The 23632-nt window shown below is 36.1% G+C and overlaps 1 protein-coding gene and 1 long non-coding RNA gene across 2 annotated transcripts; one reads left to right on the forward strand and one right to left on the reverse strand.

The window, feature by feature from the left end:
• The first annotated feature begins 632 nt into the window (after positions 1 to 632).
• LOC149594160 (glycine receptor subunit alpha-2-like) lies at positions 633 to 9117 on the forward strand. The gene is made up of 5 exons (XM_089861289.1): positions 633 to 665; positions 809 to 1163; positions 2138 to 2269; positions 6490 to 6725; positions 8657 to 9117. The coding sequence occupies exons 1-5, from the start codon at positions 633 to 635 to the stop codon at positions 8909 to 8911; spliced, it is 1011 nt and encodes a 336-aa protein (XP_089717415.1). The 3' UTR covers positions 8912 to 9117.
• A 10500-nt stretch (positions 9118 to 19617) lies between these two features.
• LOC149594161 (uncharacterized) lies at positions 19618 to 21366 on the reverse strand. The gene is made up of 2 exons (XR_016379368.1): positions 20670 to 21366; positions 19618 to 20595 (listed from the first exon to the last, which is right to left on the reverse strand). It is a non-coding gene; the product is annotated as an uncharacterized LOC149594161 (long non-coding RNA).
• Between the last annotated feature and the right edge of the window lie 2266 nt (positions 21367 to 23632).

Below are 23632 nucleotides of genomic sequence, written 5' to 3' on the forward strand. Positions count from 1 at the left end.
TAATTTACCAGTAATTTTAATGGTTAACTTACCAGTAATTTTAATCGGTAACTTACCAGTAATTTTAATCGGTAACTTACCAGTAATTTTAATAGGTAACTTACCAGTAATTTTAATCGGTAACTTACCAGTAATTTTAATCGGTAACTTACCAGTAATTTTAATCGGTAACTTACCAGTAATTTTAATCGGTAACTTACCAGTAATTTTAATCGGTAACTTACCAGTAATTTTAATCGGTAACTTACCAGTAATTTTAATCGGTAACTTACCAGTAATTTTAATCGGTAACTTACCAGTAATTTTAATCGGTAACTTACCAGTAATTTTAATCGGTAATTAACCCGCTAAATTACCATTTTTAAAAACTACGGAAATTTCACATCTCTAGGCCTCACGCTGTTTTCAGGAATTGTCTTTACAACAATTTTCACTGTCATCATAAGTTTATGAGTGATACGTTCCTTCCATAAGTATGACACTACCTATACTTCGTAATTCTTACTGAGAGACTTACAGCTCGAGATAAGTAGTTCGAGAACGACGCAAGCGAGTCAATTGAAGCTCAACACTCGGTGCTGTTCATTAATTTCGCAGGACTTCCATGTAGCTTCTATTTAGTCTGCATTACTATGCCTTTGACTGCAGCGCCCCAATCACCAGGCGTATGTCGCTTTACCTCGAATCTATGACCTACTTCAATCACTTCATGTAAAACTGCAGTTTGAAACTAGCGACAAACTTATGGATGGAACATATCTTATGAACTTGTGAACCTATTTTAAGTCAAGGGCTGTTTCAATGGCAGGACTTTAGAGTAGACTACTACCTGTACCACGAATGGACTGTAAAAGGGGCTACGTGCGAAAAGTACCGTGATTATGACGAGCAGTTATCAGCGGACAAAATGAACTACTCGGGAGAAGTGCTGGTCAACAGTGTAAATCACAGCCTTTTCTGGATTCCCGATAGCTTCTTGACCAACGCCAAAATGATCGAATCGACCAGCAAGACGCAAGAGCTTCGAAAACTCAAAATGAAAAAAGTCAACAGTACTTGCGAGATGGTTTTCTCGACAAGGCGATACGCAACCGTCGCTTGCCAAATGGCCTTCGAGAAACATCCATTCGACACGCAACATTGTCCTATGACTTTCAGAAGTTGTGAGTAGTACCCGAAGGAGATAATTGATGAAGTGTGACACTCTGTATCCTCTTAACCCTTTAGTTATGTAACATGATTCTTCCCAGGCGAGGGAGCCCTTTCTGTTTGTTCTCCATCTCAACAAACTTCAGATGGGTAACCATCGCACCTTGGGCTGAATTCTAAAATTGTTCGGTATTTTTAAATCAAGTAGACATAAACCATGATTGTCTTGACGTGGGACAAAAACGCACAATCGTATGCGCCTTGGCAAATAGTTACGCAGCGCTAATAGAGTAATGATGAGGGAACTATTTACATGATGTATGTGCATGATTCGGTTTAGTAACCTTGTGCACTACAAATGTTAATTCTGATGCTGGGAAGAATCCTGTTACAATTACCCCGCCCACTTTGTGGTTGTATACTTCTCTCAAAGAGGAGTATCATATACTTCTGGTAGTACCCTTTTCATTAAACAGAGGATAAAATGGAAGATCAAGTGATTTTTATCGATTCTGCTATTAATTACGTTGTGGGTATAAGTCGCGGACTTCAATAATGATTCTGAGCTTTAATAATTAACTTAGTAAAATGGTGCAATTCTCTAACTTTTTAAACAAGTTATCGCAAATGATAACTATGGTCTAAAGGGTTGGTGTCAACCTAGTTCTGTCTATGAGAGCGCGATACATAAATAGGTGATTAGTCATAGGTGTCATCAAACCTTGAACGAAAATCGGCGGATGTCTCGTGAATTATCCGAAATCAGTAACGAAATCACAAAATCAGTAAAGAAATCATAAAATCAGTAAATTGGATTTCAAAACCCTGTACACTTTTTCAAAAACGCCCAACCGCTCGGTATTGCCTGAATATTTCACTATCCAGATTTGACTTATAATTAGTAGAAGAACATTTTAAAAAAAATCACTTTATTTTCCACTTCACCCTCCCTTTGACACTATTAATTCATGATTATTGTCACATTCAGACGCGTATAACAGCAAATTGGTCAGTTACGTCTGGATTGACAAGAAAAAAAGCGCTTTAAATCCGGATCTTAAATTGTTGCGTCATACTTTAATTGGAATTAAAAAAGTTGGCAACGTCACCATTCTAAAAGGTTAGTATCGGCTCCATTTAAACGAAACTTATCCTAACCTTAAAAATTGGGGCAGAGTGGGTCTTGTACGATCCTAATGCGGCCTTTACACGCTCAATATTTTGAACAAATTAAATGGGGAACATCTACAAAATTCATCAACTTATTGGGGCTCCCACGCCTATTTTGATGCTGTCAATGAAATCGGAATCTTCCGAATGGCGTTTAGAAGGTACATAGATACGAGCTTTCTTCATCCAGTTCGATTTTCCAAAAGGCACTTTGAGCATCTAAGACGGTAAATATCTCGACGCCATGCAGGTTCGAGAAACTTTCCTGAGCAGTTGGTGTTGGGTAGGGTTCTAGACATATTGCCTTGTTGAGATTCCATGGGTCCAGGCAGATGCGTACGGGAAATGGCTTGTGCTCTTGTACACCCGATGGTCGTAATCAGTTACGACCATCGGGTGTACCCAATCTGTTGGCTCTGTTACTGGGACTATTATTCCAAGGGCTTGAAGACGCTCTAGTTCTTTGCTAATCCCGGCTTGGGTTTAGGTTGCGCGAAATGGGGCCGAGATCCACTGAAGCTCTAACTCCCAGAATAGGCATGGTTTTCCGTGGAGTAAAGTAAAAACACTGGTCGGATCCGGCGGCAAACGTAGAACATCGGACGTAGATCACTCCAATGACACCGATGCTGTGGCCAGAGTACGCTCGTACTGTGTATGGTGGCTTGTATAATCTTGGTTTAATTGGGAATGAATCTAAGGGCGTGCTCATATCGTGGCAGTGGAGTGTGAGCGCATTGCAATATAATGTTCTATCGGTTTCTTGTTGAAATAGTTCACTTTCGTCTGGGTATGAGCTCGAATAAGGGTCATCGTAGTAGTCTGGATCGCTGAATGTGGTTATGTCATTGACTCCTCGTGAACGGCAGTGTGACGCCCAATGAACACTGCCATTCACACTGGTAGCACTGAGAATTGTATGCTGGACCACGATGCTAAGGATGGTGTCCATTTCCACAATTGGTGCATCGTCTTTGTCGGGTTGTATGCGGGTTTTTCGACGGTTGATAGATGTTGACGGTGCATTTCTGGATGTTCAGTCGGTGCAAGCTGGGTGGAAAAAGGTCGTTGATTGTATGTGGCTATGTGGTGTTGGTCAATATTACGATTACGTTACTGAGGCCGCTCCGGTCGTCTTCCCGATCACAACTTGCGTGCGTATTAGGGAAGACGTCAAGTCGCCAAATTCGCACTGGCGGGCTTTGGTTTTTATGTCGGTGATAAAAGCATCGAATGGCTGATTGAGTCCTTGTTTTGTCGCGAGGAACGTGTAGCGGGAAGCGTTTAGGTTCTTGTGCGGTGCGTAGTAGGCGGTGAACGCTGCGTAGATTCTGTCTATGGTGAGGACCGGCGGTGTTGGAATGTTGAGTGTGTCGTATATACGTCGTCCAGCTGGACCGAGGATATGTAGGAAGATGGCAATTTGAGATATACCGCCCATGATGCGGCAGGATTACTTGCATCTGGGTTGAATGGCTTCGGGCTCTTCAAAGACGTTGATGATATTGTCACGACTGTGTTTTGGAATTGGCTGGTTTAGAGGACGCACAGTACAACTTCTGACACCATTTTATGTTAGCGAGTTAGACAATGATAGAAATTCGGCTTTGGTCGCATTGAACCGAATTCCCATTCGACAGAAGGGGTTTTTTGTGGTGTCCCATTTGACCGAACGTAGCCAAAAGGTGAGATTTTATTTATAAAATAGTCCCATTGGACCGAAATTTTATTGAACTGGAAGAAGACCTAGTGTGTGGTTTTGCATTAAATATATTGTTATCCTCATCACGGCTTATTTTTGTTGAAATGAATGAGAGTTGAAAATGTGTTATTGCACTTATTTTAACTACGTTTTACCTACGGTGAACCTAACCTTACCTCGCGTAACCTAACCTAACCTATACGAAACCAAAATATTAATATTTTAATTAAAAACTTAAAGACATTGTTGAAACTACCATTAAGACTATCCTTCATTGTATGCACAATTTGCTTTTTATTTCTAAATATCCCTTGCCTTGAAAGGAATGAAAGTGGGCGGTTTAATTAGTATCACGAAATATTTACTTTTAATATTATTAACACACCTTCGGAGATTCGAACCAACAATCTATCACTACGCAGTCCAACACCGTATCCACTACACCACCGAATCGCTGACGACATGAGTGTTTCAAGTTATATTGATGTATTTTTTACGGGCATATTCGGACGAATGGGATTTCGGTCCATCGGGAATATAGCCATTTGGGCTAGAAATATAAAAATCATTGCGGGATATTCGGTCGACTGGGATTTCGGTCCATTGGGATTTCGGTTGAAAGGGAACATACCGAAATGCTATGGGTTTAGACAAATTTTATTCGTTCATGGTGAATTACATGACTAACTCTGAAGCGCTTACCATCCATGTGTTGTTTGACTGTTTGTTATCTTATCAAACTGGGTGCCTTGATCTACTTTAGCTCTACTATGAATTTTTTAATATACCTCTCCTTGCGGGAGGTTTACATTTTCATAATCCTATATTATAACATCTATGACCTATGTCACTTCATTTATGACAAGCTCCAGTTTTGTAACCAGTAACATATCTTATGAACTTACGATATAGACCATTCTTTAATTAGCTCAGTGGACAATGTCCTTTAAATTTCACAGTCACAGGGCGAGTCACTGGACACATGTCCTGTAAGAAAATTTTCTTATTTCTGGCCCTGTATTTCTGGCCAACTCGTGTTCCCTCTAGCGTTGCTTCTAGATGCGAGGGGAATAACCCGAATAAGTGGTTTTTCCGAGGGGTAGTCACTTGAATAATCAGGCGTAAAAAACCGTAGAAATCAATTACTTAATTTCTCGAATTCTCAGAAAATCATCAGTAATCACAATAATTTTTGTAAATAATCAAAAGTAATCAGAAATCTTCCATAATCACATAAAATCACGTGAAATAATCACATGATTTACTAGTAATGTCTTCCGTAATCACACATTTCATGAAACAATCACACATAATCAATCGAGGAATTCCAAAAACCAAAATGAAAATCATAATCAGTTGAAATAGAAATAATCACTGCATTCATCGTAATTCACGAAGAATGCAGTGGTAATTACGGCTTTCACCAAAAAACACCGGAATTCATTGAAGTTCAAACAGAAATCACACGTAATCTCCGGCAATAACGGGAAATCAGTGTAAAGATTATGGATTCGGAATTCTCTTAAAAATTCACAAATCAAGTGTACAAAATTTTTGCGAATGACTAGCCACTCGGGTGTTTCAGACTATTATTTTACCTCTCCGAGTGACGATGACGTCACGGAGAGGTATATTGAAGGTGTCTGTGTATGTGTATCTGTCACCGCGGTCGCAGTTGGTAAATTGGGGCAAACGTGTTCGCAGAAAGCACTTTTTGACTTCTACTCCCATCGTTAGGGTGCAGAAGTAGGCGACGATCAGCTAGGGTTACGAGAAAGGTCTAGCCTCCCAATGGCAACTAGAATGCCGTGATTACCACTGGATTCTTCGTGAATTACGATGAATGCGATTATTTCTATTTCAACTGATTATGATTTTTATTTTGGGATTTTCGAATTCCTCGATTGATTGTTTGTGATTGTTTCACAAAATGTGTGATTACCGATTACATTACAAGTAAATCATGTGATTATTTCACGTGATTTCATGTGATTATCGGAGATTTCTGATTACTTTTGATTATTCCCAAAAATAACTGTGATTACTGATGATTTTCTGAGAATTCGAGAATTTCGGCTTTTCTCATCATTTATTGTAAATCAATCGCCTTATATACCCTAAATTATCAAAAATTCTTAAAGAGGCATACTCTTCAATTCAAACGACAAAAATAGCTATGTTTAAAATGATTTTACGATTAAAGTTTCTTAAACTACTTAACTAGAATTAAGGTAAATTACTGGCGATTAAAATAGTTTATATCAATTATATTTATTTAATTACTTAAGAAAAACCTCTTAATTGCTTCTCGACTCGGAGAGGTTTAGTTTGGTTTCCCAACTTGTTTAAAATAACCCTAGATCAGTGTACTATTCTCCAATAATGATATTATACTGAGCTGATGAAGTTAAAGGCGCTATAACCTTTGAAATGATTAACCTTGACGCCTTGGGGCTCTGTTCTTTCAGACACCTACTCCAGCATCGAAGTTTTGTTCTTGTTTGAACGGCACTTGGCCCATTACGTTATGCAAGTCTTCGCTCCTAGTACATTCATCGTCGCCATTTCATGGTTCTCATTCTGGTTGGGTTACGAGAACACCAGTGTCACCGACCGAATAACGCTCTCCATCACGGGTCTCTTGACCCTCGTGACACAGTTCGCCGGATTTCGAACTGAACTGCCACCCGCTTCATACATAACGGTAATAAATACTCTAGATGATTACTCCCAAAGTAATACAGGCAGGGTTAAAAAAATCCGGGTTTTATTTAAAAAAAAACCCAGTCCACCGGGTTTTATTGGGTTTAAACTGTTTTTTTTCTGGATTTTATTGCTTTTCTTTGGGTTTTATTGCTTTTTTCTGGGTTTTATAGTTTTTTCTGGGTTTTATTGGTTTTTTCTGGGTTTCATTAGTTTTTTTCTGAGTTTCATTGGATTTTTGGTTCGTTTTATTGGGGGTTTTTTCATTGTTTTATTGTTTTTTTTCTGGGTTTTATTGGTTTTTCTGGGGTTTATTGATTTTTTCATGGTTTTATTGCTTTTTTCTAGGTTTTATTGGTTTTTCTGGGGTTTATTGATTTTTTCCGGGTTTTATTGGTTTTTTATGAGTTTTTTTGGTTTTTTCTGGGTTTTATTAGTTTTTTCTGGGTTCCATTGGATTTTTTGGATCGTTTTATTGGGGTTTTTTTATGGTTTTTATTGTTTTTTTCTGGCTTTTATTGTTTTTTTCTGGGTTTTATTGGTTTTTCTGGGGTTTATTGATTCTTTCTGGGTTTTATTGGTTTTTTCTGGGTTTTATTGGTTTTTTCTGGGTTTTATTGCTTTTTTTGGTTCGTTTTATTGGGGGTTTTTTCATGGTTTTATTGGGTTTTTTTCTGGTTTTTATTGGTATTTTTTCTGGATTTTATCATTTTCTTTGTGAGATTTACTGTTTTTTTTTTGGGGTTTTATTGTTTTTTTCTGGGTTTTATGGGGTTTTTTCTGGGGTTTATTGGGTTTTTGGTTTTTTATCTTTAGCAGTTGCGTGCATGGTAGAAATTGTCATTCAAAAGTAACTACTCAATAAAAAAAGTCTTAAAATATTTCATAATTATTCTTGCATTCAAATCCATCATCAAAATTGACGATCTTAGTGATTAGGGTTTTATTAAGTGGGTTTTTTATGGTGGGTAAAACCCAATAAAACCCGTGTGATTTTTTAATTCGAACCCTGCTCTTACCCCACACAACGCAGCATAGGGTATATGCGCCTTTGTTAATTCCTAGTAGTGGTTTTAATTCGAGGGGTCGGACGTTTTGGAAAACGTTTAAGGGATTTCGAAATCCAATTTCATTTCTTCGGATTTCGTTGGATTTCGTCGGATTTTGGTATTTTTTCCGTGATTTTGAGATTTTTATTTTGATTTTGGATTTCGCGATTTGTTTACTGATTTTGTGATTTCGTTGCTAATGTTTCTATTTCTTTACTGATTTTTTGATTTTTTTTACTGATTTTGTGATTTTGTTACTGATTTTTTTATTTCTTTACTAACGTTTTGATTTTATTACTGATTTTGTAATTTCGTTACTGATTTTTTGATTTCTTTACTAGTTTTTTGATTTTTTTACTGATTTTGTGATTTCGTTACTGATTTTTTTGATTTCTTTACTGATTTTTTGATTTAGTTACTGATTTTTTTGATTTCTTTACTGATTTTTTGATTTTTTTACTTATTTTTGATTTTTTTTTACTTATTTTTTGATTTCTTTACTGATTTTTTGATTTCTTTACTGATTTTGTGATTTATTTACTGATTTTGTGATTTCTTTACTGATTTTGTGATTTCTTTACTGATTTTGTGATTTCGTTACTGATTTTGTGATTTCGTTACTGATTTCGGATTTTTTATGGGATTTCAAAATCAGCAAAAATGCGTGTCATTTCTTTCCGGATTGCTCATTTTGTTATTGATTTCGGATTTCTTAAGTTGGACTTCACGGGTAGCTACGGGATTTCGCAAATGACCGACCCCTCGCGCAGAATTCTTGTTACCACAAGTACAACTGCTTATATTATTTACTGAAATTTCATTACGTACTTATGACACCAAAAGGGGCTTTAAGAATAATGATTAAATGTAGTCTACTTTTTAGGGCATTGATATTTGGATGTCAACCTGCTTAATATTCATCTTCGTCGTACTGCTAGAAACTGTAATAGGCGGGGTTTTAAATCGCCGCTGGAAAGATGAAGTCCCCAAAATGATCCCTTTTCCACCAGCGACAGCACATGAAAGCGTTCAAGACAACGAAACTTTCATGGAAAATATGCAGAATTTGAACAGAAAACCCTTCAATAATCGAAAACATCATACTCCAAATGTAAGTATACCATCAGAAGTCCATTAAATTAGCCTAAGAAGTAACCAAAAGCGGGGTTTGGGACTCCCCTCTCTTGTGTAACAATACTGAAGAAGGGCGACACATTCGCCACCTCGGGATAACTTTTCTCAGATCTCCGGATTAGGTGCGACTCGTACGCCAAAATTTGCCCTATTGGGAGAGAAACAGCTATTGGCTGAACATGAACTCTGGATCTCTAAAGGGACCGGAAAACGTCCGCCTCCCACTGTACAAACCGAGTTCTCTCTAGCATTGTATCAGGGGAAGGGATGGGGGCTGTGAATTTGGAAACAGTCAAGGTCATTCGGTCTTTCGTGACTCTTTTTTATTAAAAGCAAACATGCTATAGAGAGGAATCTACCCCGTTTTCCGGTTCCTTAAGAGATGCAACATTCGTGGGCTGAAGAAGTCACGCCCCGCTCACGTGAAGAAAGATTTCCAGAAAGGAGCTCGAGATTTCAAACATGCTTATTAAAGGGGGAGAAACTAAACCCCCATCCATGGAGTTCTTACCCCAGCAGAGCGTAATTGTTTACTTCCTAGGCTAATTTAATGGACTTCTGGTAATGTTTGTCTATACAGGAACAATACCGCTAGTAGTAGGATTTTGACAGTTAGACCTGTGGGGGAACCGGGGGATCTGAGTTGGCGCTTGGCGCTTGGTGCTGTTGGAGCCACTGCCGCCGTCGAGATAGTTGGCACCCAAGGGTATCTTATCATAACTGATAAGGAGAAATGTTTTCGATGGCACCCTCTTATTGACTTTGTCAATGTGATGGTGGAAATATATCTAAGTATATTGGCTCGAATGTTTTTCAACGCCATGTTGACTTTTGGTAACGTGGTGGAACCATATGTTAGGCTTAGGTTATATTGTCATTGTGACGTAGGAAAGGCGCCATATTTACAATGTGGCGGGGAAATACGTACGGGAAAATACGTGTGGGGAATTATTTGCTTTCGATGGCGCCCTCTTATTGTCTTTGCCAATGCGGGGGTGAAATATATTTGTGTTTAAATATATCTACCAAACGCCATATTGACTTATTACAACGTGGGGGAAATATTTCTATAGTAAACTTCACCTAAAACTAGAATTGATCATTATTTTGTGGCGCCTTCTAAAGCCAACATGATTAGAGTATAAAGATCCCCCAAAGATTAGAGCATACTTTATTCTGTTCCTGACTTCAGACTTGGATGTTTCTGAGCTATTATCCCTAGCTTTTTCTTAGTAAAATTGTGCAGAGGGTAAGATTTTACTTTCTTTTACAAGTCTTGGGAAGAGAGATTACAAGTTTAATTTCAGATAATATAAATTTTGAGAATGTTTGAATGCAAAGTTTGCAAGCGTCAGTATACTACGAATAAGCTTCTCACGAGGCATCTGTTTAAAGCTACGCACATTTGCAGGCTGGCCGAGTGCCTCTACGACAACCATAGATATATATACGGGTCTAGATAGAATGTAGGACATAATCCCCCCCTGGACATAATCCCCCGGACATAATCCCCCCTGGACATAATCCCCCGGACATAATCCCCCCATTAGAGAAGAAAAGGACATAATCCCCTCAGGTAGGAGACAAAATCCCCCGGACAATTTCCCCCGAATGGATGATGAAGACAAAATACCCCCAGCCCTAGGACAAATTCCCCCCAGCCCCAAGACAAATTCCCCCCAGCCCCAGGACAAATTCCCCCCAACAAATGTAAAAAATAACATTTTGGAAAAGGCATACCCTTGTTGGTCGCTAATATATTTTGGAAAAGGTGGCAGCTAATTAATAGGAGAATATTTTGGAAAAGGTGCCAGCTAATTAATAGGAGAATATTTTGGAAAAGGTGCCAGCTAATTAATAGGAGAATATTTTGGAAAAGGTGCCAGCTAATTAATAGGAGAATATTTTGGAAAAGGTGCCAGCTAATTAATAGGAGAATATTTTGGAAAAGGTGCCAGCTAATTAATAGGAAAATATTTTGGAAAAGGTGCCAGCTAATTAATTAACTACGCCACCAGATCGCTGAGGCTTCCAGTGTTTTAGATAATATTGATAGATAATATTTTTTATTGTCGGGGGATTATGACCGGGGAATTTGTCTAGAGCGTGGGGGATTTTGTCTAGAGGGTGGGTAGATTTTGTCTAGAGGGTGGGGGGATTTTGTCTAGAGGGTGGGGGGATTTTGTACTCTTAACTACGATGGGGGGAAAATGACCGGGGGATTTTGTCTTGAGAGAGGGGGGATTTTGTACGTTATTAAAAATGGGGGGATTATGACCGGGGGTCTTTTGTCTTGGGGGTATTTAGTCCGTATACCGTCTAGATACACTTCCCCTCTGTTAGGCCCTTTAAAAAATGCGGAGGTGAGAACTAGCAGTCGACGCTTTACGGCGGGGGAATTAGATCCAAACGCCATCTATTGAGAGTTTCAAGAAACAAAAAAACGAAAAATTCGAATATGGAAAGCGCGGGAAATTCAAATTAGGCTTAACTTTTCAAATAGCTTTACGTATTTCTGATCTCCTTTATACGTGTAATTATGTTCTTAAGTGAAATAAATAGTTTTTATGTAAAAGAAGTAGTGTTTTTAATGAAATGTTAGTGAAATAAGGCATTAAAGATGGTTAACAGTTGTTCTTATTTACAAAATGATTTGCTTACGAACAGAATAAGAGGACCTCCCCTTCAGATTAGGAAATAGTTTTACTTTGAACAAACATTCGCTTAAATCTCTTTAAATATCAGCTGTTATTGCAAAGCATCAGCACGCCCGCTGGCAAAAGTTATTTGTCGAATTTTTTAGCTTTCAAAATTCAGCGATAGATGGCGCACTAGGTATCTTCCCCCGGGAAAATCGCGTCGACTGCTAGCTGTCATCTCCGTATTTTCCCCGATTCAGTAGGGTATCTAGACCCGTATATATATCTATGACGACAACACCCATAGTTTAATGTTTCGCGAGATTCATCACCACATGAGATCCAATAAGACATACACTTATTTTGCAGACTTTCTGTAGGTGCCCCCGCTTGTTCGAATTGTACGTTAAATGATTAAAAATAATTGTTAACTCCAATTTAAAGAGCTGTTTTTATTTGTTGGTAGGCCTATCTTATCAAATTATAAAGCAGTGAAATAAATTAAAATCGCCCTTATCAAAATATATCACTATTTTGAAGGTTTCAAGTGATGTTAAAGTTCAAAGTGTAATTAAACATATATTTTTACACTAACAATTACTACAAGAGGGGCTAAAGATTCGGTTCTAGACCATTATCAGTTTGAATTGCTGCAGATGAACTTTGATAAGTGCAAAGTGTAATGGCAGGGAAAATGATAAGGCTAAACGGGGACCAGTTTATTCACAGTTTCGTTGTCACTAATTCCCTTAGAACCACATACTAACAAGTTGCATCACGTCAAAAATATGTTTTGAAACGCATCAAAAAACATACAAGATAACAAAAGCGTGCTTAATGAACTAAGTCTGTTCAAACTTATTGTTTGTTTAAACGTTTTAAACTAAATAAGAATATTAGCCTGGTGTGTGTGTGTGTGTGCGTGCGTGTGTGTGTAAATTATCTTAACGTATTGAAAATCCACTTTTAATTAACCTTCATTTAGTATTATTATATCCGTTAAATGTCTAATAAAAACCACACTATTGTAACCACGCTTGCGATATTCGTAAACTCGCCCCACGTGGCCATAAAAGCCTTGGCTAATACTAAGAATAACTACACTGTTCCTTAGGTTCAATCATACTTTATTAAACTAACTAAATTATATTTAAATGCCGACTTGCATGTAGTACAACGTAAAGAACTTTTTAAACATAATTACTAATTGGGGATGAAGTCCAATACTAGGGCAAAGCCCTTCGCTCGAGCGAACTACTACATCTTAGTAGTGAAGAAATGCTTACTTAATAATGATAAGCAGTCGATGCTTATATAGTACGGGAAAGGTCAGAGGTAACACAGGATGCTAATCCTCTATGTAACCTTACACCCCTGGAGTAGAAACTCAGGAGGTCCCTTAATTACTATGGAAGGTTACACTATTTGACTTAAATGTGTTCGATATTGTTAATATATTACTGAAATAAAACTGATAATGAAGTTGAATGTCCAAAAAAGTGACCGAAAGTGTTGTTAATTTACTAAAATATGGTTGAAAACGACGTGAAAGGAAAACATTCGATTGAAAAGCAGATAAAAGTGTTGTTAGTCTATGAGAATGCCTACCACGTTCGCTCCTACAAATCATGAAATTTTATACACCAACCTCAATATACATAGTTTATTTTTTAATATATATATATATATAATATTTTAAGTTCAGTTTTAATTATTGGTAAGCCTATTTTAAATCGGTTTAGTTATTGGTATGTCTATTTTAAAACCTTATCTACTGCGTTCATATTCCCTCTCAAACCGATAAAAGAACCGATTATAGTTTTAACTCATAAGAGATTGAATTTCCGTTTTCAACAACGAGGGGTGAACAAATTTGTTTAGAAAGGCAAATATTCCGTACTAGCACCGTTTATAAAAAAGATATCACTACCCCTCCATGTGGTGGTGGTGGGGTAAAGTCCCATAGTAAAAGACAGCCGATAACGAAACTTCAACTAGAAATGATTGTATCATTACATATCGAAATTATAAAAAAATGTCTTGGTTTGGACCAAGGCCGAAAAAACAAACGATATGTGTGAGGTTTATCAATTGACTGAAGTTTCAGATATTGAAATATTTTTCTAGTTATTTCTATCCACTCAATCTTTAATCAATATTTAATTCAATCAACTGATTTTACTGTTAATCGATCTAGTCCCTCTAAATTAATTGAAAAAATTACATATCTACGCTTTTTCAAGAACAATTACATTTTCCGAAAACATTTTATCATGAAATTAATTATTTTGAAGGGAGTACGTGTTGAGGGATTAGTATTGAATATTTGAAATGTTCTACTGGATGTCTAAAAAGAGCAAGCGAACTTTGGTATAACTCGAATGGAAAATGTAAATATTTAATAGATGCCAAAGCAGGGTGTTGCGCGAATTTATACATTTAATTTCGTATATAGAAATTCTTCATTTCTATTGCCGCCTCTATGAAGGTAAAGTTGCACTGGAACTTCCATTTCCGTACTTTAGAATTTCTTGGTCATAACTCAGTCTTCATTTGAAACGTCACCACCCCTTTCTACATTGTTGGCGCTACTTTTACACCGGTTACGTATTACGCGTAATCATTTTAGCAAGCGCAAAGATCAGGGGCGAGGTGTATTCTCCCTCGCACCAAGGGTCATCGCCAGACGGTGCCAAAGTTCACTACGGGCAGGAGGCTAGTCAACTAGCACTGCCTATAGCGGTGTTTCTAAGCGAGCGAGAGAATGAGAGAAAACACCCCAATGGCGGGATCACACCTGTGTTTTAGTTTCTCTGTATGTAATTTCCAAAATGGTCTACTCACTTACAAATGTACACCGATTACACTGAGTGATCGGTCGTTCGGGCGCTAGCGAGTGTCAAGCCATAACCATAATCATTCATGTACACGAATGTTTTATAGTGTTGGGTTAATAAGGTTGGTGGGCAAGTCCGGAGTGTCATGTACCGTTTACTAATGTGAAAAGGTTTCGATCTATTGGCTGAGTGTGTTGCGACGGCTCAGATGACCCATACACTGGAACCACTGGTTATTATAAAACGCCATATGTTGGGAAAATAGAGGAAGGGAAGGGGTGTCGGAGTTAAATGTGACCTTCTTGGCATAACTAGTAGTGAATGATGTGTTTAACCATATTATTTCCGCGGGAAATGAATATAACAAGTCATTGGTACTGAGAAGTATATCTGTTTATGTGATCTTTACCCTTTACCACACAGCATAAACTTTTGCTTTGCCTTAAGTAGACGACATTCACTGTAAACGACAGTTATCAACAATTTAAAACATTTAAACTTCTTTTGGTGCAAACTTGAAAATTTGTCAAGCCAGCAACAATTAAAACTATGTCGGTCAAGGTGCTTACAAGTTAGTGATCATCGACACGAAATCCCTTCAAAATAATTAATTTCATGATAAAATGTTTTCGGAAAATGTAATTGTTCTTGAAAAAGCGTAGATATGTAATTTTTTCAATTAATTTAGAGGGACTAGATCGATTAACAGTAAAATCAGTTGATTGAATTAAATATTGATTAAAGATTGAGTGGATAGAAATAACTAGAAAAATATTTCAATATCTGAAACTTCAGTCAATTGATAAACCTCACACATATCGTTTGTTTTTTCGGCCTTGGTCCAAACCAAGACATTTTTTTATAATATCTGTCACTTCAGTCTTAATGTAATTAAATTTTGAATAATTATGTTTGCTTTACCGTCATACCATTGCACTCTAAAATATAACGGTGCATTCAAACACCATTTATGCTGTTTTTTCCGGTGCCAAAAAAGACATCATTTATGGTGTACTTTAACCCCATTTTTATGATCAATTGACGCCATTTTCTAATATTATTTGCAAGTATTAAGGAAATATTAGGCATTTATGCACCATTTACAGTGGTTTTTAACATCTTTTTTAGGCAATCTGTTGAACTTCTAATATTACTAAGTTTAATGGTGTTAAAAGTAGGGAAAAAGTACGCTACCTATAACACATTATTAAACCAAGTGAAGTGAAAAACTGTGAAATAGTTGTTAAATATTTTTTTTCCATATTTAGCACCACGTTTATGGTGTAAAACAAACCCGTTAATACAACATTTCAAGTCCCTGTTTACCCATTTAAAGACCCTATTTCCCCCGTTTTAAGGCCCTATTGACCCATTTAGGTCTGATTAATTTATAAAGATTGAGTGGTTGTGTAAAATGAGCAAAAATCCCATCTATTTTGTAAAACATTAAGCAAAATTTATAGTTTAGAAGAATGAAAAATTTTTAAGTCGCAGAAATGGACCGTTATAAAGCGATTCGCTTATTTTAATTTTTAAGTCAAATTACGTAACACTGTAACGAACTTAAACGAAGTTTGAACATAGAATGAGTTCCCAAAAATAATTTTCTAACGTAATATAGTGCCTATATTATTACATATTATTAAAAGCAAATATTTTTATTTTTAAACGCTGTCAACGATAAAACGTTTGTTATTATTGAACTATTTTTTTATTAAATTTATAGCATTTATAGGATAAATACTTCTACTATTAAGAGGCACAATGCTTTAAATTTGTGTCTCAATGAAACGTAACCTAACTAACATATGCCTTACCTAACCCGACCTATAAAACAAGCAATATATTCAACGTTTTTAGTTGAAGGACCTTGAAAAATAAACGATTTTTTTTGGAAAAGGCCCGCGTTCACGCGTTGTTTAGTAATGACCTAATATTAAATATCGATTTGTAAAATAAAAATAAAATTTTTATGCCATGAAATATTTTCCAATAAGCAATAATTGAAAGCATGAATTTTTAAAAAATTGTGCATACAAAACTCGGAAAGGTTTTTAAGTGATGTTTTAAAAAGTAAAACATGCTCATTATTAAAACCAATCTGACTCCATTAGTTGTTGCCCAAAAGAGTTCATTTGGATAATTTTATCGGCATTAACTTATAATCGTGTTCATTCAGGATTGATTTAATAAGAAAGCCTTCAACGTGTACGTACACAATAGGAAAGGTAGTAAAGTCCCACTGAACACGACTATGAATTATCCTGTAAATCAGGCGTATGGTCCTGAAATGGGGTGAACAGGGGTTTGATATGAGATTAATAGGGGTTTTAATTTGGGACATGAAATGGAGGTAAATATGGACTTGAAATGGGGGTAAATATGGACTTGAAATGGGGGTAAATATGGACTTGAAATGGGGGTAAATATGGACTTGAATTGGGGGTAAATATGGACTTGAATTGGGGGTAAATATGGACTTGAAATGGGGGTAAATATGGACTTGAAATGGGGGTAAATATGGACTTGAAATGGGGGGTAAATATGGACTTGAAATGGGGGGTAAATATGGACTTGAAATGGGGGGAAAATATGGACTTGAAATGGGGGGTAAATATGGACTTGAAATGGGGGGTAATTATGGACTTGAAATGGGGGTAATTATGGACTTGAAATGGGGGTAAATATGGACTTGAAATGGGGTAAATATGGACTTGAAATGGGGGTAAATATGGACTTGAAATGGGGGTAAATATGGACTTGAAATGGGGGTAAATATGGACTTGAAATGGGGGTAAATATGGACTTGAAATGGGGGTAAATATGGACTTGAAATGGGGGTAAATATGGACTTGAAATGGGGGTAAATATGGACTTGAAATGGGGTAAATATGGACTTGAAATGGGGGTAAATATGGACTTGAAATGGGGGTAAATATGGACTTGAAATGGGGGGTAAATATGGACTTGAAATGGGGGGTAAATATGGACTTGAAATGGGGGGTAATTATGGACTTGAAATGGGGGTAAATATGGACTTGAAATGGGGGTAAATATGGACTTGAAATGGGGGTGAATATGGACTAGAAATGGGAGTAAATATGGACTTGAAATGGGGGTAAATATGGACTTGAAATGGGGGTAAATATGGACTTGAATTGGGGGTAAATATGGACTTGAAATGGGGGTCAATATGGACTTGAAATGGGTGTCAATATCGACTAGAAATGGGTGTCAATATCGACTAGAAATGGGTGTCAATATCGACTAGAAATGGGTGTCAATATCGACTAGAAATGGGTGTCAATATCGACTTGAAATGGGTGTCAATATCGACTTGAAATGGGTGTCAATATCGACTTGAAATGGGTGTCAATATCGACTTGAAATGGGTGTAAATATGGACTTGAAATGGGTGTAAATATCGACTTGAAATGGGTGTAAATATCGACTTGAAATGGGTGTAAATATCGACTTGAAATGGGGGTAAATATCGACTTGAAATGGGGGTAAATATGGACTTGAAATGGGGGTAAATATGGACTTGAAATGGGGGTAAATATGGACTTGAAATGGGGGTAAATATGGACTTGAAATGGGGGTAAATATGGACTTGAAATGGGTGTCAATATCGACTAGAAATGGGTGTCAATATCGACTTGAAATGGGTGTCAATATCGACTTGAATGGGTGTAAATATGGACTTGAAATGGGTGTAAATATCGACTTGAAATGGGTGTAAATATCGACTTGAAATGGGTGTAAATATCGACTTGAAATGGGTGTAAATATCGACTTGAAATGGGTGTAAATATCGACTTGTAATGGGTGTAAATATCGACTTGACATGGGTGTAAATATCGACTTGAAATGGGTGTAAATATCGATTTGAAATGGGTGTAAATATCGACTTGAAATGGGTGTAAATATCGACTTGAAATGGGTGTAAATATGGACTTGAAATGGGGGTAAATATGAACTTGAAATGGGGGTAAATATGGACTTGAAATGGGGGTAAATATGGACTTGAAATGGGGGTAAATATGGACTTGAAATGGGGGTAAATATGGACTTGAAATGGGGGTAAAAATGGACTTGAAATGGGGGTAAATATGGACTTGAAATGGGGGTAAATATGGACTTGAAATGGGGGTAAATATGGACTTGAAATGGGGGTAAATATGGACTTGAAATGGGGGTAAATATGGACTTGAAATGGGGGTAAATATGGACTTGAAATGGGGGGTAAATATGGACTTGAAATGGGGGGTAAATATGGACTTGAAATGGGGGTAATTATGGACTTGAAATGGGGGTAAATATGGACTTGAAATGGGGGTAAATATGGACTTGAAATGGGGGTAAATATGGACTTGAAATGGGTGTCAATATCGACTAGAAATGGGTGTCAATATCGACTAGAAATGGGTGTCAATATCGACTTGAAATGGGTGTCAATATCGACTTGAAATGGGTGTCAATATCGACTTGAAATGGGTGTAAATATCGACTTGAAATGGGTGTAAATATCGACTTGAAATGGGTGTAAATATCGACTTGTAATGGGTGTAAATATCGACTTGAAATGGGTGTAAATATCGACTTGACATGGGTGTAAATATCGACTTGACATGGGTGTAAATATCGACTTGAAATGGGTGTAAATATCGATTTGAAATGGGTGTAAATATCGACTTGAAATGGGTGTAAATATCGACTTGAAATGGGTGTAAATATCGACTTGAAATGGGTGTAAATATGGACTTGAAATGGGGGTAAATATGGACTTGAAATTGGGGTAAATATGGACTTGAAATGGGGGTAAATATGGACTTGAAATGGGGGTAAATATGGACTTGAAATGGGGGTGAATATGGACTTGAAATGGGGGTAAATATGGACTTGAAATGGGGGTAAATATGGACTTGAAATGGGGGGTAAATATGGACTTGAAATGGGGGGTAAATATGGACTTGAAAGGGGGGGTAAATATGGACTTGAAATGGGTGGTAAATATGGACTTGAAATGGGTGTAAATATCGACTTGAAATGGGTGTAAATATCAACTTGATATGGGTGTAAATATCGACTTGAAATGGGTGTAAATATCGACTTGAAATGGGTGTAAATATCGACTTGAAATGGGTGTAAATATCAACTTGAAATGGGTGTAAATATCGACTTGAAATGGGTGTAAATATCGACTTGAAATGGGTGTAAATATCGACTTGAAATGGGTGTAAATATCAACTTTAATTAATAATATAATAATAATCCTCATTTAATTGTAAAGATTAAAATGGAAAATTGAGACTGGGTGAAAGATAAATTTAGTTTTAATTTTAATTAAATAAGGTATCCATGAATTGAACCAAAAAAATCGTGTTTTGGGTTAGTTTCACCTTAATTTTATTTAAGTTTAAAGGTTTATCTCGATTAAGTTTAGTTTAAAGGTTTATCTCGATTAAGTTCAATTTAATTTAAAGGTATATCTCGATTAAGTTCAATTTAATTTAAGAAATATCTCGATTAAGTTCAATTTAATTTAAAGGTATATCTCGATTAAGTTCAATTTAATTTAAAGGTATATCTCGATTAAGTTCAATTTAATTTAAAGGTATATCTCGATTAAGTTCAATTTAATTTAAAGGTATATCTCGATTAAGTTCAATTTAATTTAAAGGTATATCTCGATTAAGTTCAATTTAATTTAAAGGTATATCTCGATTAAGTTTAATTTAAAGGTATATCTCGATTAAGTTTAATTTAAAGGTATATCTCGATTAAGTTTAATTTAAAGGTATATCTCGATTAAGTTTAATTTGAAGGTATATCTCGATTAAGTTTGATTTGAAGGTATATCTCGATTAAGTTTGATTTGAAGGTATATCTCGATTAAGTTTGATTTGAAGGTATATCTCGATTAAGTTTGATTTGAAGGTATATCTCGATTAAGTTTGATTTGAAGGTATATCTCGATTAAGTTCAATTTAAAGGTTTAATCTTGATTAAGTTTAATTTAAAGGTTTTAGGCTTAATTGAGTTGAAATTAATGATGGATTATGGTTTGGCAATATTGATTTAGCTTATAAATTGAGCTTGTTTAGATGAGTTTTTAATTAGTTCCAACACATAGCCCCGTGATAAATTTGCGGTAACGTGAAGATTAACAATAAAATATGTTGTACCGGGGAGCCCGTTACAACGGATCACTACAAAGGTTACAATGTTAATGAATGATGTGATTCCATAGTTTCGCTTAAATACCAGTAATTAAATCAAATACCTAAACAATTCATAGCAATTCTGACATATAAACAAACAGCAATGAGGACTGTGGAAATAGCGAACGTAACCCTCTGTTTCCCACATGGTTACGTTGACTAATTAAATTACGTAAAGACAATGTTCTCCTGGATTAACCAGCACCACTGTTACTTATATTTCTGAATTAAACAATCCTCTCTTGGTAACAAACAATTTATAAAACGAAATATCATATACGGACTGTTGCAACAGGAAAAAATTGTTTTAACGAATCATGTCGTCCTCTACATTGGTTGAGTTTCAGGAATTATACCACACACCTTCTGAATTAGTAGCATTTTAGTGAGATTAACAAATACTAAAACCCTGTATACCTCAAAGGAATGTTGAATTAACTGCTATAGAAACAGTTATTGTAACGGTTGCGGAGCTTCTGAAATTTTAATAATACTTCTAAAATAAAATAAAGATAAGTCCTTCAAGTAGCAGCTCTTTTTCTACAACATACTGTTACTATCCTAAAGAGTAAAGATCAAGAAGCATCACTATTATTAAAATTATCCAAGTCTGTAAACCAAAAACGTTGCAACATAACCTTCAGCTTAAAAACGTGACGAGAGCGTAAGCCAAACTAGACGACACTGGAGGCTCGGAAGCTGGCTAAGTGTAACTGGGTTCTCCCGAGTCCCGACTCCGAGAATCCAGAATATATACAAATACAATCAGTGGTGGGCAAATTCGCGAACTTCTGAAATGCTTGTCACTCTCACTCTATGAATGATAATTCTATTAACTGACCCTTCTCACTCTCACTCACAAACTGAGAGTGAAATCACGGGAATTTGAAAATCTCACTCCCCGAGCGAAAGTGGGCGCGAGCTTTCAATTTCCTTCATTTCCAGAGAGTGAGAGAGTAGAGAAAATATTTGTTCACTCTTTATAGAAGAATGAGAATAACCTATTGAAGTTAGGACTCTCTCCTTCAGTTTGAAAGGCTTTGAGCTAGGGATTTTTTGCCGAGCGAGTGTAGTCCCTATTTTAACATGTAATTTTTACGGGGGAAATCTGGTTTAGGAAATCTACTAGATGGAGGTGTTTGAGTAAGAAAGAATCTTTAACGAGGGAGTCGTCACTCAGCGTTATAGCGTACAACATGAGAAAGCTTATGAGATAGCTTATTTAAGTGATTTGGATGACTAGGATGATATGAATTATTTTTATTGACTTCGTTTCTTTGAATTATATTGTTGATTAAGATGATTTGAATGACTTTGTTTATTTAGATGATTTGAATTATATTGTTGATTAAGATGATTTGAATGACTTTGTTTATTTAGATGATTTGAATTATATTGTTGATTAAGATGATTTGAATGACTTTGTTTATTTAGATGATTTGAATTATATTGTTGATTAAGATGATTTGAATGACTTTGTTTATTTAGACGATTTGAATTATATTGTTGATTAAGATGATTTGAATGACTTTGTTTATTTAGACGATTTGAATTATATTGTTGATTAAGATGATTTGAATGACTTTGTTTATTTAGACGATTTGAATTATATTGTTGATTAAGATGATTTGAATGACTTCGTCGCTCCGAATGGCTTGGTTGATTTGAATTTTTTGACTTTGTTGATTAAGGTTATTTGGATGGCAGAAATGATAAGGATTATCGGGATGATTTTGTTGAATAGGATTATTTAAATGACTTTGTTGATTAGTATTTTGAGAACGACTGTTTAATGAGTTGAAATTGTTGATTCTGATTATTGAGTTGAAATTGTTGATTCCGATTATTGAGTTGAATTGTCGATTAGGATTATTGGGTTGAAATATTTCATTAGGATTATTGGGTTGAAATATTTCATTAGGATTATTGGGTTGAAATATTTCATTAGGATTATTGGGTTGAAATTTTTGATTTGGATGATTTGAATGACTATGTAGTTATTTGATTTAAGTGGCTAGGGTGATTTGAATGACAATCGTGATTTGAGTGACTAGGGTAATTTGAGTGTTTTCTGCGAGATTTTGAGGAACCGACGGTAACTTTGTTTTTAATAAAAAGGAACGTCTTTAAAAATTAAATTTCTTAAAGTGCACATTGACATATTAACGTTTCAAAATTTGTTTCAAAATATTTAATAATCTGTAACGCCTACAGTACAGTAGTTTTAGTAGGTTAATTTTTAATCATAATTGACGAAGGCAGTTATTTTCATTGAATTAAGCTTACAACCACAATTATTTGAATTAAGTGGCTATTATTTTAATAGTCTGTAGCATTTTGCATTACGTCGTCGAAGTCCAAGGTATTTCGCGTTGCGTTGATGAACTGTCTCTCTCAATTGCGATTGAAGTGATAGCGAAAGTGACGTAACCGAGTCAGTTCATTCTTTCCCAATCATCCAAAATGATCCGCTCCTATCTAGCTCCTACAAACCTTTTAATCAAATAAAAAAATTAAAAAGCTAATGCGCCATTGGCAGTGGTGCAGAAGCCTTCAGCGAGGGTCAGAATGAGCCTTCGTGAATTCTCTATTTGACCGCGAAAATAAATAGTCATGGTTAGTTCAATGTTTTTTAAATGGACGACGCTAAGTTTAGATGTGTTATTTAAGGGTAAAATCATCGAAAGTTCGGAACCCGCGGCATACTTAACTCTTCAGCAACCTATAATCGACCTCCCTAATTTTGGTGGTGAGATTCGAAATTGCTCAATTTCCAATGCGAACCAGTTATTCTATGAACCATGCTTTTCGCGCTACTCAAGGCGTGTTAAACAAGACATTTGCGAGAATGTTATTGCCCAGAACGCTAAAATGGAAAAGTGGTATGTAACCCTCCAAGAACAACGCTATGATGTCAACCTATTGTTTCCACGTCAACCCAAGAGGTACAATAGAATCGAGTTAATTTAGTCTCGAGAGTAACGTGGCGGCGTTATTTTCGAAACTAAATTTATTCGATGTATGA

The sequence above is a fragment of the Phalangium opilio genome, unplaced genomic scaffold (genome assembly GCF_054372755.1).
Source record: "Phalangium opilio isolate 3A_F unplaced genomic scaffold, DU_Popi_V2 ptg000390l_1, whole genome shotgun sequence".
NCBI lineage: Eukaryota > Metazoa > Arthropoda > Arachnida > Opiliones > Phalangiidae > Phalangium > Phalangium opilio.